Source organism: Scardinius erythrophthalmus (assembly GCF_964197995.2).
Source record: "Scardinius erythrophthalmus genome assembly, chromosome: 21".
Taxonomy (NCBI): domain Eukaryota; kingdom Metazoa; phylum Chordata; class Actinopteri; order Cypriniformes; family Leuciscidae; genus Scardinius; species Scardinius erythrophthalmus.
In genome coordinates, this window is record NC_138241.1 from 35268689 (window position 1) to 35291275 (window position 22587).

The 22587-nt window shown below is 36.3% G+C and overlaps 1 protein-coding gene across 4 annotated transcripts in view; it reads right to left on the minus strand.

Moving 5' to 3' along the window:
- The window catches only part of lyst (lysosomal trafficking regulator), a 135456-nt gene that overhangs the window by 20949 nt on the left and 91920 nt on the right, over nt 1–22587 (minus strand). For all 4 annotated transcript variants that reach the window (XM_081351932.1, XM_081351931.1, XM_081351933.1 and 1 more), the window contains 11 exons: nt 19912–20103; nt 16018–16211; nt 13424–13633; nt 11819–11995; nt 4601–4677; nt 4050–4238; nt 3266–3411; nt 1981–2074; nt 1830–1891; nt 1694–1749; nt 806–958 (listed from right to left, as the gene is read on the minus strand). In XM_081351932.1, coding sequence (XP_081208058.1) covers nt 806–958; nt 1694–1749; nt 1830–1891; nt 1981–2074; nt 3266–3411; nt 4050–4238; nt 4601–4677; nt 11819–11995; nt 13424–13633; nt 16018–16211; nt 19912–20103 — 1550 coding nt within the window. The remainder of the gene's footprint in view (nt 1–805; nt 959–1693; nt 1750–1829; nt 1892–1980; nt 2075–3265; nt 3412–4049; nt 4239–4600; nt 4678–11818; nt 11996–13423; nt 13634–16017; nt 16212–19911; nt 20104–22587) is intronic.

Consider the following 22587-nt stretch of genomic DNA (forward strand, 5'->3'; position numbering starts at 1 on the left):
GAATTTATTAATTAAATAATTTAATTAATTAATAATTTTTTTTTTTTGTGTGCAAAATATAAACAATAAAAGGCAAGAAAATACAATTTATATACACTGCAGGTTATATATATATATATATATTTATTAGGGCTGGGAGAAAAAAAATTATTCACCTATCACGATTTTTTTCTAGATTAATCGAGATCCAATCGAATGTGCGAATGTTTAATCGAATCAATATTAATTCAAATTAAATTGCTTTATTTTTGTCCTTGCTAACAGACAGAAGTTAGCCACTTTCGTTCCAACAGAGGATGAAATGTGTCGTCATCTATGAGTGTTGAGTAATATCCCAAGTGGATGCGTGGAAGAGACGTGAGACTGAACGCACTGAAAACCCCTCGCGCTGCTCATATACGGAGAGAGAGAGAGAGACAGTAGAGCTGCACGATTCATCTTTAAAAGACTGTGATCTCCATTCAAACTAATAATTGACTTTGGGCTGTTAAATTGTTGTAAAGTAATGCACACCCAATGTGCATTATTTTTCTAATAATTCAATGGCTTGTCGTCAATTATTCCTTACATTCATATCAGTATATATATCAATACTAATGTCAATGTTTCTAAATATAGCCCATATGTTGTGTGGAGTATATGCATGATTATGGGTAATTTATTCTGAAAAATATTATTTAAAACACTACACTTACGGTAGTTACATAGCTATGCTTTCTTGTATTGAGGAACCATTGCCACAGCTCTCACAAGCCCTGTGTAGATTAGCAGCAAATGCTCGTGTGTTTGACGATGGCATTGTTACCTTGGCGGTATCAAACGCGAGCAGCAGCGTCCTGCCGTTAGTGAGGAAGATCTCCATCGCATTATCTCTGAGCTGCCACCAGCGCTTGTGGACCTCCTTTATCTCCTCGTACGTCCAGGAGAAGGAGGCCGGCTCTGTCTCTCCATGAGGACTCTGGGGGAAGGACACACTGTGAACCTCTCAAACACACACACACGCCTCGTCACATCTATTAGCAGTGGGTGGCGTGACCAAAATCTAGGATCATGGTATGAATAACTTTATATATCACCGTAAAAGTAATATTATTTTGTTATTTAGTTGCTGGAAAAATTATGCATTTTTTTATTTTTTAGATCAGGGTTATTTTCATAAACTAATACTTATACTATACTTATTCTACACAACATTAAAGAATAGTGCATAAGTATGTGAATTGGGACACACCTATAAACTTATTTTATTTAGACTAGTTGCCAAGGTAATATTTCTCATTTTTATTTAATCCAAGTACTAAAATAACTATTAAACAAAATATGCTAAATAAACAAAAACTTAAAACTTAATACAAATTATATATTTTTGTTTTTATAAAAAAACGAATAAAAATAACAAAAATATACAACAAAACGACTAAAACTTTAACTAAAATTTATTAAAAAATATAAAAATAAAATTAATTCAAAATATTAATAAAAGCTATATATATAATACTAAAATAACACTGGTTTAGATATTATATAATATAATATTATATAATACACTAGTTTAAATAATAAGGTAAAAAATACTGTTAAATACTTTACAATTATTTTCACTTTTTTATTTGGAACTTGATGGACAAAAACCAAAAGATCAGATTGTTCATGATGAACATACTTCCAAACGTTTAGGAAACAAAACACATACTTGGTTATCATGTGTCTCAGCAACATTATCCTCCACAAAGTACATCCCAGATTTTCCTAAAAAACACAAAAAACACAACAGATGATTTTAGCGGCAACACAAGGATCATGTGATGGAGGTTTGGAACGAGTCTTACCCAGCAACAGCTCTCCTGCCATCTCTCTAGAGGGCGCCACACTGATGCACCTTCTGGTGAACCTAAAACAGAAGAGCATTTTGTGTTTTGAGATTCTGCACCGTGGCTCTGGCGATGAAACCTCAGTGTGCTTCTCGTGAGGTGAGAGTACCTGATGGGCTCACTGGTGGCTTTGTCCTTCACTATGGATGAAGAGGAGTAAGCCTTGTCCTCAAACAGGAATGCTAGCGGAGCCTTGATGGCATCTGTGATGGGCAAACCACACGCATGACATCAGTCCGTCAGCTGATCAATCATATCACAGCTTTTGGTACATTTCTGTTAGTGTCATATTGATTTGTTCATCTAAAAAACATGCTGGGGTCACATTTCATCCCAAAGTCCGAAGAAGTATTAATTAATTAATTAACTTATACTTATTTATTTGCTAATATTCTTATTTACTTATATTTTTTGGTTTACTTATTAAATAAATAAGTATTAATTAATTAATTAACTTATACTTATTTATTTGCTAATATTCTTTTTACTTATATTTGTTGGTTTACATATTAAATTATTTACTTAATTTTACTGATATACTTATTTAAATATTTATTTATTATTATTTATTTATTTACTAACTTACTAATTTGCTTCCCAGTTTTACATTCATTTACGTATTTACTTATACTTGTTTGTTTACTTAATACATTTCTTATTTACTTATACATTTTTATTTACTTATTTTTCTGATATAATTATTTACTTATTGATTTACTTATTACTAATTTAGTACCCAACTTTACTTATGTATTAATTTTCTTATTTATTTATTTACTTACTAATTTAGTAAATAAAGTTAATAAATAAATAAGAAAATCAGTATATTTTCTTTATTTACGACCTTATTAAATTACTTATTTACATTTTTATTTATTATATTATTATCTACTTATTAATTTACTTACTAATTTAGTACCAATTTTACTTATATAGAAATTTTCTTATTTACATACTTTTACTGATACACTTATTTACATATTTATTATCATTATTAACTCTTTTATTGACTAATTTAGTTCTCAATTTTACTTATAATAAATAAGTATAAGTAAATAAGTAATATAATAAGTTAATTAGAATATATTTTTATTTACTAACTTATTAAATTACTTATTTACATATTTATTTATTAATATTAACTTATTAATTTACTCACTAATTTAGTTCCCTATTTTACTAATATAGTCATTTTCTTATTTATTTACTTATCAAATTTAGTTACTTGGGTAAATCTTTCAAGAACATGTCTAGGTCATTTTTCAGCCCATTTGTTTATGCTACGAGTAAATAAACTGCATCATGAAAATACAAAAAGAATAAACCATTCTAGAATCTAGACAATAGTAAATCATGAGCTGATGTTGTAAAGTGCGTTCTCCAGCTCCAGTCACCGTCTAGTTTGCGGCGGTCTTTGAGCAGATATTTGTTGGGGATGGTCAGGTAGCAGCGCTGGAGGCGTCTCCGCTCTCGGTTGGGGCCCTCGGTGGGATCCAGCTGCCAGGACGTGGGGTAAGAAGACTGATCGTACCACACCGCCCTGTTCCACGGGGATAGAAGAACATCAGACGTGTTTGGAACAACATGAGGATGAGTAAATGTAGGGGTGTAACGATGCCCTCATGTCACGATTCAATACATCACCATACTGAACTCACGATATGATATTATTGCGATACTCCAATACATATGATAAAAGGTGAACAAAAAATTTACTGTTGATTAAAATGCTAAATTTGGTTTTACATTGTGTGTGTAAATGAATAGGCTTGGACTTGATGCTGAAACCCAAAGCACAGGACAATAGAGACACCAGAATAACAATATTCATGATTCTGAAGCTGAAAATACAAAATTATTTTTGATGATTATGCTTTCACTGTCACTGACTAGATATATTTAAAATAATGTAGGCCAATTTTTACTGGTAACATCAGACATTTGGCAAATATTCCCCCATTGCATTATTATACATTATATTCAACATTATATATAGTAGTTTAATGTAGTTCTGACACTAAAACTCTGAAAACTTGAATTTTTTCTCACACAGTAATTTTTATGTTGGGTGAACTATCCACGACACATGTTGTATTTTTGTATTGCGATATATTGTGACGCGATACATTGTTACACCCCTAGTAAATGATGACTAGCGCTGTCGTGAGCGATGCTGACCGGTCGTGCGTGAGCTGATGCACGAGCTCCTGCCAGTGCCGGCTGGCGCTCAGGTCGGTCTTGTAAAGGCCTCTGATGTGTTGCATGACCTTCTTCCGCTCCATCCCCTGCCTGAGAGACACGTTCTGAGTGATGTCAGCAGCGATCTTCGAGATGTCCTTCGACTTCCCATCCAGCCTCTGCAACAAGCTGAAACCGAGACCAGAACAGCTCAGAAAAAAAGTCCACGATCATGTTTGTGTATTATTTTGAAATGTTGGTAACACTTTACAATAAGGTTCATTAGTTAACATTAGTTAACTACCTTAGTTAGCATGAACTAAGAATGAACAACACTTCCACAGCATTTATTAATCATAGTTAATATTATTTCAACATTTGTATTTGTTAACATTAGTTAATGCACTGTGAACTAACATGAATAATCAACGAACCGCTGTATTTTTATTTACTAACATTAACAAAGATTAATAAATACTGTATTGCTCATTATAAGTTCATGTTAGGTAATACATTAACCGAGATTTGTGTGTTTCTCTCAGAGCGCTCACCTCCTCTGCGTGTTGGCCAGCTTTTTTTCCCAGGCTCCTTTGCTGGTTCTCGCCTCTGACTCGTATTTCAGTTGCTCCTTGATAAGGAATAGTAGTGAAACGGCTTTAGTTGAAAATTAATAAATGCACACACTTCGGCTAAGCACTTCAGAACTAAATTCTATTTAAAAGTAGTCACGCTACTAGCATTCAACAATGCAACGCTAAGATGATTTAGTGAAACTGCAAAAAAAGTAGAGCTGGGACAATACAGATGGTGGACAACCAGAATGCCTATTACCGCCGCGCCAGCCGCCGCGGCGAAATTACCGCGGCGAAAATAAACCAGCCGCATTTCAAAGTCGTTCCCGAAATGACCGCCAGGTGGCGCAAAGGGACATTGTGCAAAACAGCAGCATTTGCCGTATTTTAAAATGTAAGTGGGTTAAATATAAAACCCTAAGCCTAATAGGCATATTTTTCATATATATAAATAGGCCTATTAGGCTACAACAGAATAGAACCAAAGATAGAATCAATTTTACAGCTGAAAAAATAGAATCAAAAGTTAAAAATAGAGACGATATTAGGAGCAATGACGCTGAATATTTTTACTATTCTATTGAGGAATTAGATAAACGAAGAGCTCTCGTGAGCGATACAATTGCATAGTAATTTATAGTGATTTCAAAAGCAGTCTTTAAAAAAAAATACATGGAGTAGTGTGGCATAATTTGAGAGATTACGCGGAACACGTTTTAGTTAAGATCCTGGTTTCAATGCCCTTATTTGTATATAGGCTAGACTACTGCTTTAAAAACGCGTTTTGAGATTATTTTAAATTAAACATTGAAGTTTAAAATGTAGTGTTTTGGCACACCAGGCCGAGTGGCGTTACACATTGTTCAAAAATCAGGTTTTATTCTGGCATGTTGAATTGGCATTAATATTATTATTATTTTTTATTAGATTTAGATTTTAGGCTTCGTTAGATTTATTTTTCTCATAACAGCTAAAATAACTTAATATCCTTGTCTTCATATGATTTTTATCAATAAAGTGTTTTCTGACAGTGTCGACTGCAAAGATGAAGTTGACGATCGCCATATTTGTAGTGAACGCACCTAGAGAGAAATGCACAAAGACATAAGAGTAGCCTTTTTCTTTTTCGTTTTGAATTATTTCGTTTGAAGACATTTCAAGCTTTGTGTATTTGATGTATTTATCATGTCTGTGTGAGGCATACGCTGAGTTTCGTTAAGTTAGGAGGACGAAATGCGCTCCAGCTGACGTGCAATGCAAGTGACCTCGCGGGCGCCTCTATGATTAGTGTCTGTTTGCTTCTCTTACTTATTGAATCCAGACAATTGGGTGATGAAAAAATAATTAAAATTAAGATACAATTTATAGAAAACGAAATTCACTTTAAAAAAAGGTTTTCTACTAAACAAAACTTAATGAAGTGGTCAAAATCATGTCTGACCCACTCCATATCCATCTCTCGATATAATGCATCTTATCTTACTCGCGCTGTTCACTTTTCATATTCAACATAGATTGAAAAAACAACATTATAATATTTTAACAAATATGATACTAAATGAGATTATTTAATGGCTACAACAGTATAGTAGGCCTATAGACTCTATTTGTACAAATTGCTGCACGTTAATGTAATTAAATGAAACCTTGTAACGAATTCACACTGTAGGGTAGACTGTGTACAGTTGAGACACCTTAAATAACTTGCGTTCGCAGCAAGCACAAGTTGTGATTTTTGCTGTGCACTTGCATATTAGTGTCAGCTGGGAAGGAAATATATAGACCAGACCTCTTGGAACTTTAATTGAATACATAGCGTTGGTAAAGCATACTGAAATTACATCCCTACAAATGTATTGGGCCCTACTGAAAATAAATGTATCGAATTTAAGCAAAGTAGCCTAAATGTTAAGACTGTAAGCCCTTTGCTTTTTACGTAGCCTAAAGGACTATTATAGCCGACTTTGGGTTAATTTAATTTGTAGAGGATTTTTTTAACTCAAACATTAACACTGAAATAAATTAAACTAAATTATTGTAATTTTTTGGCACACCACGACGAGTGGCGCTATGCATTGTTCTAAAGCAGGTTTTATTCTGGCATGTTGAATTAGTGTTCGACAAACGCGTTCATTTGAATGAAGAGCGCTTCTCGCTCGTGTGAGCGAACAGACACTGGAACGTTAGGCCATGTCGCAAAGAGTGAATAGTGGCCGAGTGGTTGAACGTACGTTATGATCATTTAGATGACACGGGTTCGAATCCCGATCTAACTTGGACTTCTGGTGTTTTTATATTAGCCTATTAATGCATTTTATAGTCTATTGTTGATGCAGAGAGATTTGTCTTCTAAAACATAGTTTTTTGCTTATAGCCTATTTACAAAATAAAATCGCCATGCATTTCCATTTTACGCTAAGGAACAAATATTATACAATGACTTTACTTCTGTAGCCTATAATAATTTATATGACGTTTAAACGACAAACAATAAAATCAGAACCAGTATTCTGTTGCGTTCATGGTTCCAGTGGCAGTAATGCATCCAGCTTTTCAAAATGTCTCAAAGCGTTTTGAGATTGTTTTGAAATATTGAAGTTTATAATTAAGTGTTTTGGCACACCACGACGAGTGGCAAACTCTTTGTTTTGTTTTGCAAACTCAGCTAGCCTGTGGGGGGTTTGGAGAAGGCAATAGTTGCTTTATCGTGGGGGTGCAGGACAGAGGTGTTAATGTTCCGTCTTTCATATGGAGAGTGTCGGAGCCAGCCTGATGAGCAGGCAAAGGCCAAATTCTTTTAAGGATTAATCTCAAAATCTCCAAAAGTCCATAGCCTATGTACAGTAGGCCCTATATCTTATTAAATTATATATTGTAGTTTTATTGATTGTATTTAAAGGTTTTCCACAAACAATTTCAATTAAGCAGAAACATTGCTCTTTCGCGACCCACCTCGTTTTATTGTGAGGTGAATTCAGCAAGGCATGTTGTATCTTTGAAGGAACAAAAGCTATTTGTTACAGTTTTTTCTTTCGTGATTTGTGTGGATGACACACAGCGACATATACAGTATTATCAGCTGTATGGTGTTTTTTTTTTTATGCTGAAATGCTTAATTTCGATAAAGACGCGCCGCGCGCAGTGAGGGAGACCAACTTACTAAAAAAATATCCAGCGTGAGAAAGGCAAAGAAAAACGCATGTTCTTAATTTATGTTGCTTTGAACTTTTTTCGTTTTGTACCGTTTTAATTTTTTTATTTAGCTGCAATTTCTTTGACAATAGAAATTTAAAATGTTGCAAGAATAGGCCTAAGATTCTGTGTTTCTTATTTTGCATCACAAAGGGAATAAACTCTATCGATGCAACCCTGTTTAAATAAATAAATTGTCCTGACACTTTATTCATATCTTAAAGGTCCCATTCTGCGTGATCCCATGTTTCAAACTTTAGTTAGTGTGTAATGTTGCTGTTAGAGCATAAATAATATCTGTAAAATTATAAAGCTCAAAGTTCAATGCTAAGCGAGATATTTTATTTAACAGAAGTTGACTACAAAAAACGGCTCGATTGGACTACACCCCTCTACATCCTGCATTAGTGACATCACCAGAACCGTTTCTTGACTAACCTCCACCCACAGGAATGCTCCCTCAACTCTACTGGCTACTTGCGCACTTCTTATAACTTAGCCTACTGTGTTTACTCAGCTCTTACGGTGATTTTCTGAAGTAAAACTGACGCTTCATCTTTTGTGTGATGTACAATAAACTTTATTAAACTCATCAGTACATGTTTGATCATCATTCAGACAGCAGACTTGTAGGCTATTAATAAATAATGGATACATAGCCTACAAGCAGATGACAAATACGTTATAATAACCGTAATTAAACTACTAAACCATACCTGTTTCATCTCTATACAGCAATCTGACTCTGTAGGCATTATTGTCCGACTCGAAATGAACGCCGTTACTGAGAGTTTCTGATATTATCATCATTCCGTGAGATGAAAGTGTCCTGAGAGACTGAGCGCGAGCTCATGAAGCTCCGCCCCCTGTGTCGTCCAGCAGCACCTCATTTGCATTTAAAGGGCACAGACTGAAACAGCTCGTTTTTCTGAGCCCCAAAAAATGTCAATTTAAACATGCTGTAAAAAAATGATCTGTGGGGTATTTTGAGCTCAAACTTCACATACACACTCTGGGGACATCAGAGACTTATTTTACATCTTGTGAAAAGGGGCATAATACGGGACCTTTAAAATGTGCGATGGGTTTTCAAACTTTTTCTTTTACATTTTCATTGTTTATATTTTAATTGAAAGCAATACTGTATTGAAAGTATTTTTCTGATTTGTTCGATCTGTTTTGAAAAATGTCTTCCGTTGATATGGCCGGGTATCACTTTCAGTCATCTCAATCTCGTGAATGATTCACACACACACAAAAAAAATAATTTAGCAGTTTAAAGACGAGCTTCATCATCTTCATTTTATGGTGCAATCGGCTGACAGTCTTCCTTCATTAGATGTGTCGTCTTTGCAGCGGGAATGTAGCAAATTTATGTTGTAATGTACAATTGATAATTAAACAAGATGATTGACTTTAATAAACAGATACATATTTAAGCATCAAGAACGGAAAAAACATAAACACTGTCGGCTATACTGAGATTCGATCTCAGATCGTTTGAAGCTCCGAGAGGCTCTTGTTAATGCTTTGACCACGGAGCTACCGTCTGAATAGCCAACGGCTACTATTTTGTCTGTTTTAAAAGTTTGTAACATGTAAGGCTATTTAGTTCTGAATAAAACAAAGAATGCTTAAACCGACTACATCGGTTAGAGCTGCAAGTCCTGAAAATGTTTTAATTTCACGGTAAATTATTTTAATTTATTTCACTGTTATGTGTCAGTTAATAAATCTACAAACACATTAAAATAACACGAAGTAAATGACAAGTAACCTATTGACATAGCCTTTCTAAATTATAGAAAAACTGGGCACACAATGTTAACGTGTGTCTACTTTGTTTAAATTTAATGAATTTGAATTCGTTTAACCACAATATTTATCTTAAATTTATCTGTGACCTCAGCTCAGATTACTGCCGCGGCAGATTACGTCATAAAGAGAATAAACTGACACTTTTCAAAGTCTGTGATTACAGCGCCACTCAGCGGTAAAAGGCAGCAAATACACATCCCAATTTTGCCGCCGCGGGAACGGCGGCGGTAAAAGTCTCATTCTGGTTGTCCACCATCTGTATATCGATGCATCGTGAATCGACAAATGATTCTGGATCGATTCCAATTTTCGATTCGATTCTGAGTTTAGTTTTTAACAGCGGATGAAGTGTGTGCTCTAGAAACAGCCGTAATCTGCTGGCTTCCAATGCCTCACACACACCACTTGAACCTTCTATCAACTTTATTCCTGCGCCCCATGATGCTTTGCGTGAATTATGGGTGTAACTTCCGTTAAGCTGTAAACCTCAGTGAAACGATCGCTCTATGAACGCAATATGTTAAAAAAGTGTCACAATGAGATGACATTAATCTACTCACCCTTCAACCATCGAACATTAAAAGGAAATGTAAGTGTAAAAGCATCAACAAGGGATTTCAACAGAGCAAACAACCACAAAAGCACGAGTCTCTCCACAGCAATAACGGACACGTTAAATTTCACTGTATATATATATATATATATATCTGTATTATGTAACTTATGTCGCCTTAATCAAAAATGTTCATTAACTTCAGCATTACGTGATACTGTTTCAAAGTGATTTCCGTCATTTTGACAGATTATAAATTGCATTTACCTGTGAAAACAAACCTGGAAAGAGACGTGAGTCTTCGTGCATTCCAGTGAATTACTAATGGAATATATCGTAAATTAAATTCGAGAGAACAGACCACAAATGTGCAGGACATGTTGACCTTTTTCATACTTTTACAGCGGATTGCAAAGGGAAAAAAGAAAATACTCACGAGGAAAAGAAGCAGCGACTGAAAAGAGCTCTTCATAGATATTCTTGTTATAACATGTCACGTTAAAATACCAAGTATAACGTTATTCTCATGATGTCTGAAAATAAATCATGAAGGAAAATCAACGGCTCATCCAGTCAGACTGACCAACAGCTTTATTTGTAGGGCAACATTATGATTTGAAATTATTCGTTTCAGTCTTTTTGAACGGATTTCCCCAAACCGGAAGTGCCTCCCATAATTCAAAACGCAATAAACTCGTCAGGAATAGGGATAAAATGATCATTCATAAAGTTCGAAAAGGTTAAAGCGAATTACAAGGGTGTTTGCAGTGGGATAATCTTGCGTCATAAAAGCCTTCTGAGGTGCAAGTACATTCTCAGAACCAGCCGAATGCACGAGCGCTCTTCTTCGTGAGCATTTGAGCGTGCGGTTAAAATCTAGCCTAGAGCGCCATCTGCTGTTTAAAAGCTGAGCTCCGAATCGATTCGTGATGCATTCGGAAAAAATTGTAATCGATCCACGAATCGCGATACCCTGGTAATCCAGAGTTCTCGCGAGAGCACAAGTTGAATTTGCTCAGCGAGTTTACTCTGGTGTCGAGTAATGATGCTCATTAAATATGCCCCTCTATCTAAGCTGCACCAATCACATCGGGTTATCTGATATAGGTGGAGCTAAACAGAAGACGACAGCGCTGCAACGTCGAAGTCATTAGTAAACATTGCAAGATGGCTATGGATGAACACCAGTTGTTTGAAACGGCTTTGGCCGCTACAATGAACGAGTTAGACTTGGCTCTTTATCTAAAAGAGGAACAGAAGACGCCGCTCGAATCCTTCCTTTGCAAGAAGGGCGTTTTTGCTGTTTTGCCGACCGGATACGGCAAGAGTCTAATCTACCAGTTAGCTCTGCTGGTAGCTAAGCGTATGGGGCTTGTTGTGATTGGTCGCAGTGTTATCCAATTGCGTGCAGTGAGATTTTCAAAAGCATGCTTGGTGCCGCCCCTCGAGCCGGCCGAGTTTCATTAGTCGACGCCAGACCATTAATCTTTCAGATTTAGGTCTGGATTTCCAGGCTAGAATCGCGATGCATCTATACATTGTCCCAGCCCTAAAAAAAAAGGCTCATGCAGCTGGTGCAATAAACCAGGCCTAATCCTCTTAAGACCTGGTAGAGTGTGTTGTGTCATACACACCTCTTTGATGGCCTTCAGGAGGTCGGGTTTGGCCGGAGCGCTGGGTGGGATGCATCGGTGGCCGCAGAGTTTCAGCGCTGTCATGAAGGTGTTGGCAGCCGCCGTCTCTTCTTTGCTCAGGGCGTCTTTATGATCGTGTAACAGCTCGTACAGATACAGAGCCAGCTTGGGCCCGTGCTAATAACACACACAAGCACAAAACAATCAGGGATGATTAGAGGAAGCTGGCTTTTACGGGTCACCCTCCATTGTAGATAACAGAATCGGCTTTTAAAAACCCATATTGATCAACCACATACACATTTACAGAGCATTTAAAAAACATACTTTCCATATTCATGATTTATTTTTAGCCTTAACAGCCATTAGTGATGAAATCCAAGGTGGAACTTAGAAAAACATCGCAAAATAGCAAAGCTGGGCAAAATCTCAACACTATTTTTGATACAGTAAGTGAAAGTTTTAAATTCACAACACAAATATATATATTTTTTAATTTTTTTTAAAAGGTTACATTTAGACTAGGGTCGATTAACTAGCTATTTACTATGACTTTTGCCTTAAAAAACTTCATATTAATAGTTAGTAAGGTAGTTAAGTTGTAGAATATTGTCATGCAGAATAAGGCATTATTATTATGTGCTTTATAAGTACTAATAAACAGCCAATATCGTAGTAATATGCATGTTAACAAGCAACTAGCTCATTGCGAGAATTGGAACTTAAAACTAAAATGTCACCATAATATATTTCAACAAGGATAAAGTAATTAAAAGTTAAAAGAACTATTTGGTCATTTAAATACTACAATACGCATTCAAATCAAAGCATATTTTAAATACAATGTAGTCATTTTAATACCATTTAATCTAAAAACATATATATTGCTAAATCATCAAGACAATAACAATGAAAACAACTTAAAAATGAAACCATGCATTAAATTGGCTTTATGGTTTGAGAACAATGGACAAAAGTTTGACCTCTAATGCCCAGCGCTGCATTTCTACACTCAGAAAAAATGGTCTTAAATTTATGTGCATGTAGAAATAAAAAAAAAATCATAAAAAATAAACAAAAAAAGACATTTGTCCCAACTTGACTGGAACTTTTGTAAGCTGTGGCAGTTCATATATTAAAAAAATATTCCCCACCAAAACTGTTGTTGTGATGAATTTCTGTTATGTGTAGTTTCTGTCCACAGTTGGACAAAATTAGGCGTTATTTAATCGCTTTATGCAAGAGTTGCAATTCAGATGAGGCTCAGGGTTAATGATCTTTCTCTCTCTTTTTTGCCAGTCTACAGTATAATGGAGGCATGAATACAGCACTGGCGAGAGGACGGCACTGCTGCTATGGAAACAGTCTCATGAAGATGTTTCTGTGGGTTATTTACTGCATGTCAGAGGAGAGCTGTGGCAAAACCAGCCCAGTGAAATGTCATTGTCTTCCTCCCAATAGAGGAAGTGTGCATGCGTGTTTTCACACTAATCTGAAAACTGTCAGCAAATAACCAAAGCAAAATGTCACACAGTCTCTGGTCGGCATGTAAAAACAAAAAGCCATTTCTGTCAACATATCTGGTGATGTGTTTATTGGCCTCACCTCGAGGCCGGGACTGAGGCTTTCTCTAAGGATCTCAGAGTAGCTGTGCTCGTGGACGAACTCTAGCGCCTCCCTCCTGTCCTCCAGAGGTACTGCAGGGCTGAGCGTGTGCACCAGCATTCGGCCGATCTGAACCCTGAACGTGTCACGACAGGACCAGAGGATCCGCCTCCACTGCTGGCGAGGGGCGCCGCCACGACCGGTGCTGCCCTGAGGAAGCAAACATCACACAAACACACTGAGTTAGTCAACACCAGGCCTGTGAGACACAACAGAGAGACAAAGCACTAACAGACTATGCATTTATCACATGCACACATGGGCATTAGGTATCAGAAAGACCGTGTCAATAGATCAGGATTATTTTATTAACTAAAACATTGGTGACACTTTAGTTTAGGGTCCAATTCTCACTATCAACTAGTTGCGTATTATCATGAATATTACTAGGATATTGGATGTTTATTAGAACTTATAAAGTTTGAATGCCTTATTCTGCATGATCATATTCTATATCCCTTAATCCACCTAATATCTAAACTTAACAACTACTTACGAACTATTAATAAGCAGTAATAAGAAGTTTATTAAGGCAAAAGTCAAAGTTAATAGTGAGAATTGGACTCTAATCTAAAGTGTGACCATAATTGTATTTAAACATTTCTCTTCAAGTTGAAGTACAAAAATAACTAAGACTGAAAAAATAATAAAAACTACATTAAAAAAATTACTAAATAAAAATGAACAAAAAACAACAACAACAAAATTGCTAAAACTTTCAAATTAAAATAAAAAAATACAATCTAATCAACATATTAACAAAAACTATAATAGTATATCAAGGATACCAAAATAACACCGCAATAGACTAGATTCGCAATCCTTGTCTCGAGATTTGTGGGTACAAGAGTGTTAAAGATGTTTTATTAGTGTTTCTTATGATAGTTGGGAAGTTTGATTCGTTTTCAAGGAACACTTCAAAGTTTCCTTTTAAATAAGTGTTCACAAAAATCATGTAAGGAATTTTTTTAGTAATTAGTTTTTTGTGGGGTAAAATCTATATATATATTAGGGGTGGGAATCACCAGAGGCACCACGATACGATATTATCCCGATACTTAGGTCACGATACGATATTATTGCGATTTTAAACATATTGCGATATTCTGCAATATATTGCAATTTATTACCTTTTTCCAACTTCAAATTATGTCCGCAAAGGAAAACTGTCAACATCTGTTTGTTCATGTCACATCAATTTTAATAATCTCCGTTAATAATCTGTTACACAGAACTTTATTATATTAAATATTAATCAAAAATAATTCACACCTTCACAAAATCCAAACATTCAGTGTAAGAGTAAAACAATGACATAACATAATTTATAGTAAGTTTATTTGATTCACATCTTATTTAGAGTTTTGACCTCGACAACCCAACTGCATTTACTGCAAACAGTTTGAACTAAAAGATTGTTTTGGTTGAATCGGTTCAAAGGAGTAGTTCGCGAATCGGACGTGTCATTAGCGGACTTGTACAACGCGTGTGATTATCCCGGCAGTTAGGACATCGCACATGATTTGTCAACACAGAAAACATTTCATCATTGGATTTTGTTTTGTTTATTGAAAGTGTTTTTCATGTCAGCTGAATGTGCGGAACGCTTTTCAGAGAAGATAAGGCAAAGTAAAAGTTTTTCTTCTTTTTTTTGCACAACACCCAGCAGTAACGTTAATTCAGGGAAAAAATACCCGAATGCTGCACGTGAAACTTCGGTCTTCCGATCTTTTACCATCGTGTCAATTCTCAATTTATTTTGATTAATATGCGCGAGGGAGCGAGAGAGAGCAAGACAGTTTGAAGACGGCGAGGGTGCGCGCGCGCGACCGGGCCTTTCTCTCTCTGCTCGTTCTTTCAGTAATATGCGCATTATCGCAAGCGCAGCAGTCATGTACATCACTCACCGATCAAATAAGGCTTTGGCGAGACAAAAAAATTGCTTGTGAGAGAGACGCGTAAGTGACAGAGACGGAGGGAGAGCAGGGAAAGGAAATGCAGCTGAATGAATAGGCCTATGCTGCGTGTTTTAAATTGCGTAAATTTTTTTTATAATGAAACGCAATATGTGGCCGGTGTTGATTCTGTGGCGCACCGCCACGAATTAGTCTATGTGTGGGAAACACTGCACTGAGTGCATTTCTGATTTCTTTCTCTGATGCTGCCATGTTTATTTTATCCCCCACCCCTAATATATATATATATATATATACAACAATATTTATATTTACACTGTTTATTAAGATTAGGGCTGTCAATTTTTAAAAAATAAATAAATTTAACAAGTTACACTATACACTGATTAATCACATTAATCATAAATAATGAATTAACCAATATTGCTGAGAAAGGCCCCCAAATGAAGATAATTCAAAGATAATGGTGGTGATAAAGTTGTTGTTTCAAAGGCCAATGTAAAATTTCTTTGGAACAATGTGCACTGAATACCAAAAATATAAGCAGTAACAAACAAAACAGGGTAATTTGATTTCATGTTGACTTTCAGACACTGACGTCTGCTGTAAGTGACTCACCAAGCTGATCTTTATGCCCTCCATCATTAGCCTGAGAATGTCTTTGCTGAAGCTCTTGGTGTTTCCCGGCGGGAGCGGGGTGGAGGGCGTCGAGCCGTTCTCCTCAGACGTCTGTTCGCCAGATAACGGCATGGACATCGAGTGATCAGGAGACTCAGGAAAGTTCAGGAGGTCAAAGAAATCGTGGTTGACGTCTGGAAAGTAAATGACAAAATTTATTCAGCCTACATGGATTGTTTCTTGTTGTCACTAATAAAAAAGTACCATGGTAATACCGTATTCTTTGAAGGAACCATGTGAAATGCATTAAAGTGTTTTTCAAGTCAAGTCACCTTTATTTATATAGCGCTTTTTACAATACAGAGTGTTTCAAAGCAGCTTTACAGAGATAACAGGAAAATAATGCAATAAAGTTTGTTTCTAGAAGAAAATAGCGTCACAGTAAGTTCAGTGATGGTTCATTTTTGTTGTAAAAAAGTTTCCGCTCTGGAGAAAACCGTGATGTCACCGTCCAGCTCAGCTTTGTTCTCTTATAATGGTGTCAATGGAGGCCGATCAATAATATTGTTGAATATTAAAGGTGCTCTAAGTGATGTTGGGTGTCGTCACTTCTTGTTGACGTTCAAAGTATTGTCAAACAAAACGGAGCCCAGCTCGACCCTCCCTCCTCCTCATCCCGTCCCCTCCTCCTCCCTTCCGTGCTTCCTGAGACAGGCTTTTCCGATGTGAATTCGGGACTTCGCACGTTCCTTCTCCTTTTCCCTCTTCTTTGCTATTTGTTATATCAAAATTCTCAAGAATATACAATTTTAACGTTAGTCGTTGTCTAAGACATCTCTAACTTCCCTCTTCATGCTTCTTTCTCCTCCACACCCGCCTTCATGTGCATGTGCACTAACCCCCCCACCCCCAAATCATTCTTGTCTGTGATTGGCTGAAACACTGTTTGTTATGTTTTGTGGTGCAGGCTGGGCCAGTTTGTTTTTGTTGCCGTTTGTGGAGCCTGAGCTGTCTACAGAGACCGTGATTTTTACAGTGTGTTCAGGGGACAGGCAGCCAGCGGACAGTGAGGAGATGTTTGCTGGATGTAGGCATGTGCCGGTATCAAATTTTCATGCTGCGATTAATTGATTGAGCTTTTATCACGGTATATGGTATTATCACGATATTTGAATTGCTCAAGAGATACGGATGGATTGGGGGGGGGATGTAGAAAAAAAGAACTTGCATCACAATAGGTGTAATTGTGATTGTCAAAACATTTGGTAACTAAACAGAATTTTACACAATTTTCACGATTTCAATTCAATTCTTGGGATTTGATTTCAATCTTGATTCAATATTGACTCTTTGGATAAATATTAGGTAGGCTACAGTAGATAGAAAAAATATATCTCACATAATGCTGTAAACATACAGAGCCCTGTCAGCTGGTATTATTAAAGGTTAAAAATTAATAAATTAAATTAAATATAATTTGGTTTTCATTATAATAACAATTATGACACAAGTAAAAATATAATACAAATGTAATATAGTGCACATCTATAGCTATTTTTTCTAGTCAGCTAACGTGTTGGTCATTAAAAGGCTTTCCTGAGGTAAATGTAACGTTCTGTGACATAATTGTTCAGCTGCGGTTTTATTGACCTCTTTCCGTGGTTGAAAAACACTGATTGACCGATATTATGTATGAGGCATAAATACCTTTCAGTAAGTTGTACTGTATTTTTAAATAAAAAGTAACAGATGACCGGTAGGGTTGGGCGGTATTACGGTAATATCGGATACCGCGGGATCTTAAAATAGCACCGGTATCAGTTTCAATACCGTCATTACCGGCACTTATATAGCCTATAATATATATAATTTATTTATTGCCTAAAAAATGCTTATGTGTGGTTGCAGTTTGGCAATATTTCTGGTTCCAACCGAATGAGAAGGGAGAGGCGGTAAATACTGATGAGGCAATTTGTAAATTGTTCCATAAAAAGGTGACCGCGAGAGATGTAAACACCTCTAACCTAATGTCGCATCTCCGAAACTACCACCCACTCACTGCTGCCAGGATGCATTTTGTTCTCGAGTTCATTAAATAAGCGCATTAAGTTTCGTATTGGTTAAAATATTATAATGTTATTTTTTCCATCTTTCTTGATTATGAAAAGTGAACAGCACAAATAAGATGGGATGCATCGAGAGTCAGACGATTTGACCACTTCAATAAATTTCGTTTTGTAAAAGGCCTCTTTAAAACGAATTTCGTTTTGTATAAATTCTATCTTAATTTTAATAAATTTTTCATCAACCAATTGCCTATATATTTAATATAATCATGACATGATGGGCGATGGCATGCCGCGGTCACTTTAACCGAAACTTGGAGATGGCGATCGTCAATTTCTTTAAACAAAATTCAAAACGAAAAGAAATATAGGGTAGCCTACTCTCTGATTAATCCATGATGTGCATTTTTCTCTATAGCGTTCACAGAGATGGCGATCGTCAATTTCTCAAAACGAAAAGACAAAGGCCACTCTGATTATTTAATCCATGATGTGCATTTCTCTCTAGGCGCGTTCATACGGAGATGTGATCATCAATTTCAGCAAACGAAACCATACAAACCGAAAAGAAATAGACTAGCCTACTCTCTGTAATCCATGATGTGCATTTCTCTCTATCGTTCACTATGGAGATGGTGATCGTCAATTTCTTTAAACGAAACAATTCAAAACGAAAAGAAATATAGTCTGATTAATCAATGATGTGCATTTCTCTCTATATGCGCGCTCACTACAGAGATGGCGATCGTCAACTTCCACCTTTGCAGAAAAGTTTTATTAAAAATCAAATGGACACGCGTCACCGAATTACAAAGGCACTTCTTGCTTGTTGCACGCACACAGTATTATGTTGAATAATGGTGGGCTCGGGCTCATAATAACAGTTAATGCCGTCGACCGGACTCAGACACAACGTGCACGGCTTGATTTTTTTTTTTTTTTTTTTGCCCGATCTGGCATTCAGTTTCTGAACTGTGTAGGCACAAACTAACAGTTTGGTGACGCCGTCTGAGCCCATTATGTCATAATTTTTAATTAGTCACGGTAATACCGTATACCCCGGTAAAATAGGGAGGGGGTTTGACGGTATCAAAATTCGAATACCGCCCAAGCCTAATGACCGGTTTACTTGAACTGAGGTTTTACAGCGATCGGTCACGTCACGTTTACAAGCGCCAAAACGGTATTTATTGTCTGAATTTCGTAATAAAATGGACAGAACCTGATAGCTGAGAATTTTTTTCATATCAGAAGTAACCTGCTCTGTCTAGTCTGTCGGGTGTCAGTGTCCTCTTTGCTCCGTGATTTTTCTCTGCGTGAGAAAATGGATGTGTGGGGCGAGAGCGAATGAAAAGTGTAAATTGCGTGAGTCTCACGCTGAATGCGTAGAGTTGACAGCCCTGCTTTTAGAAGGGGGATAAATCGTCGGCAGCGTTCCTCCTTCCGCCATGCTTCTTCTCTATGTGAGGATTGCTTGCATTAGACTAGAGTGCGCACGGCGCCGCATGCACACAGTGCTAACATGTGGGGATTGTTTACATCAGAGTGTGCACGTGTTTCGCGCAGCATACACGCAGTGTTTGTTTAATCAGTTGATGGAAAATAAGCTAATGCGCGTTCTATAAATATAAATTCTGATTATTATTTTTCACGATATTTTGAAGTGCCCGCGATAACAATATCGTGCATATTCATTATCGCGGTTTATCGCATTACCGAATACCGGCACATGTCTAGCTGGATGTGACAAAAAATGTTTCAGCTTAAAAAACGTGTGACATCGCTTAAATGTTCAATGGTTGCGTGAGCTGATGTTTGTCGTATGTACCTTGATAGATGAGTCTGTTAACGGCCAGAACCACGAGTCTCTGCAGTCGCTGGACCAGCTCCGTCTCGCTGGCTCTGATGGGGTTTTCTTGACTCATTCTGCGCTGCATCATCTCAGTGAGTTCATCACTGGCCACGGAGCGCATCCGCGTCAGCAACAAGTCTGACGGGGCCAGCGTGAATCGCCTCCGACCTGATCAAAACATGCATGTGGTGAACACAACAACAAACTGTGTGTGAAGAGCAGAGGATATTAATATCAATATCTCATCACCTCATAAATGCATAGACAATAGACAAATAAAGGTATTAAAAACAACCTTGATTGATGCTAAGTGGTTAGACAAGGCAGGTTGTCATTTACACCCGACATGTAACATGCATCCTAGCAAAGTTTAAAACTTGTCTCAATGGCTATATATTGTACGAGTAGGTGAGCCTTAAATGTTTTTAGGATTCATCAGGGTGCATTAGTTTAGATACTCCAGTTTAAATTGCAAAACAAAAAGTGAAATATTAATACAATTTAAAATAACTGATTTCTATGTGAATATATTATATGATGTAATTTATTCCTGTGACCAAAGCTGAATTTTCAGCATCATTAATCCATTAGTCACATGATCCTTCAGAAATCATTCGGTAACACTTTACAATAAGGTTCATTAGTTAACGTTAGTTAACTACATTAGTTAGCATGAACTAATAATGAACTGCACTTACAGTATACAGCATTTATTAATCTTTGTTAACGTTAATTTCAACATTTACTAATCAGGGTAACTCCGGGTTTTTCCTGGCTCAAAATGAGGCGGAGGTGGTAAAATCCTATTAATGTATTTTAATAATAAGATAATAAAAATGATATTTTTTGTAGATCATCACATAGCCTATTGTGTTTCCCACATTGTTTGAGCTTGGTACCTCTAGGGGGGGGTCCGGGGGCATGCCCCCCCCGTAAGAAAATTTTGTACATTTTAAAGATAAATTCATTAATCTGGTGCACTTTGAGTCACCCAAATCCACTGTTAAAAATAGATAATCCACCCGCAAACCACCTATATTCTCTGATTTAGATATCTGCATCTGATCATCTCATTACAATTATTCAGTATGGTAACATATCACACTGAAGTAGGCTGATTTAAAATGAACATTTATTTAAAATAAAAGTTCTTCTTTTGGCAAAATTACATAATTCCTTAATAGCCTAAACAGAGGCTTTACTCCCTTCAAACTTCAATTGTTTAATTTCATTGTTGTTTCAATCTTTCATTACATTGCTGTTTGAATACACTACTTTTTTGTACCTTTTATAAAGGGCATTTTTCCCCTAATTTTATTAAATGTATGCTCCATCTTTCATTTCAAATTCTTAAATTTGATCAAATAAAATAATAAGACACTAGGCTGTTACCAATTCAATTAAATAATTTACATTGAAAAATAATAACTATTAATTTAGATTCTTTTAAATATTTTTGAATATACAAATAAGGAATGTTGAAAAGAATGATACTTTATGAAACTAAACCGCCAGTAGGAGGCGGCAGGCGACCGTCTTAATGGGCGAGTCATTGAGTCATTCATTCAAACGATTCGTTCAAAAGGCTGATTTATTCAGAATGAGGCAGTTTATGAATGGGTAATTGAATCTTTGACTCAACCGATTCTTTCAAAACGCTGAATCATTCAGTAATGCAACAACTGTTGCATGCCATGCGCGATGGTTCTGCGGTGATCTTTGTTTGGAACTATTTTCGCTGCTGAAACAGAACAAAAATAGTCATTGCGTCTAAAATGTAAGTGACTTAATTTTAACTATTTGTTTATTGAACTGTTATGAAATCCGTCTCGGTTTCAATCTTGATGGCATTCAGGCAAACAGCCCTCTGGTCGTGTGTAGCCTAGGCTATATATTGTTTCTTAACCCTTTGATGCGCACACTATGGATACCCCTTCTAATGCACAACATGGGTCTAAAAAGACCCGTATTCATTTCCTATGTTATTTCATGCATGGCTTGGCATTTTTTTTTGTTTCACCTTTTGAAATCACTTTATTTGAGCATTTACTATTTCATGATCTATTAATTTCATGATTTATGAATATAATTTTTATTTTATTTTATGATCACAAATTCATATTTTAATATTTTTTTATAAGTTTTGTGTTAAAACATCAAGTTTACACATATGGGTCTAAAATGACCCATCTATGCAAGCGTGATAAAACAAAAGAATAAAGAAAACTTTTTGTTAAAATAACCAATGTCACAGTTGTTTAGATCAACACATTTACTGTAACACTTGAAATATGTTTATTGGCCACTTTGTCACACATAACACGCATATATGCCTAACCGATAACACTGAAATTGAACTGTAGTGTAGTGCAACTGTAGGGGGATCTCCTCAACCACCACCAATGTGCAGTATCCACCTGGATGATGCGACAGCAGCCATAGTGCACCAGAACGCCACCACACACCGGCTTATGTGACCGATAGCATTGATTTATGACCACAAATAAAAATGAATAACGGTACAAGGTTTCTGCCCAACAGCGACAATATATACTTTTATATATAACTTTCTATTGCAAATTTTATTTTAATGACCTAGCTAACATTAGATAAAATAGAATGTCGACACAAGCTAGCTAATGGTATTGGACA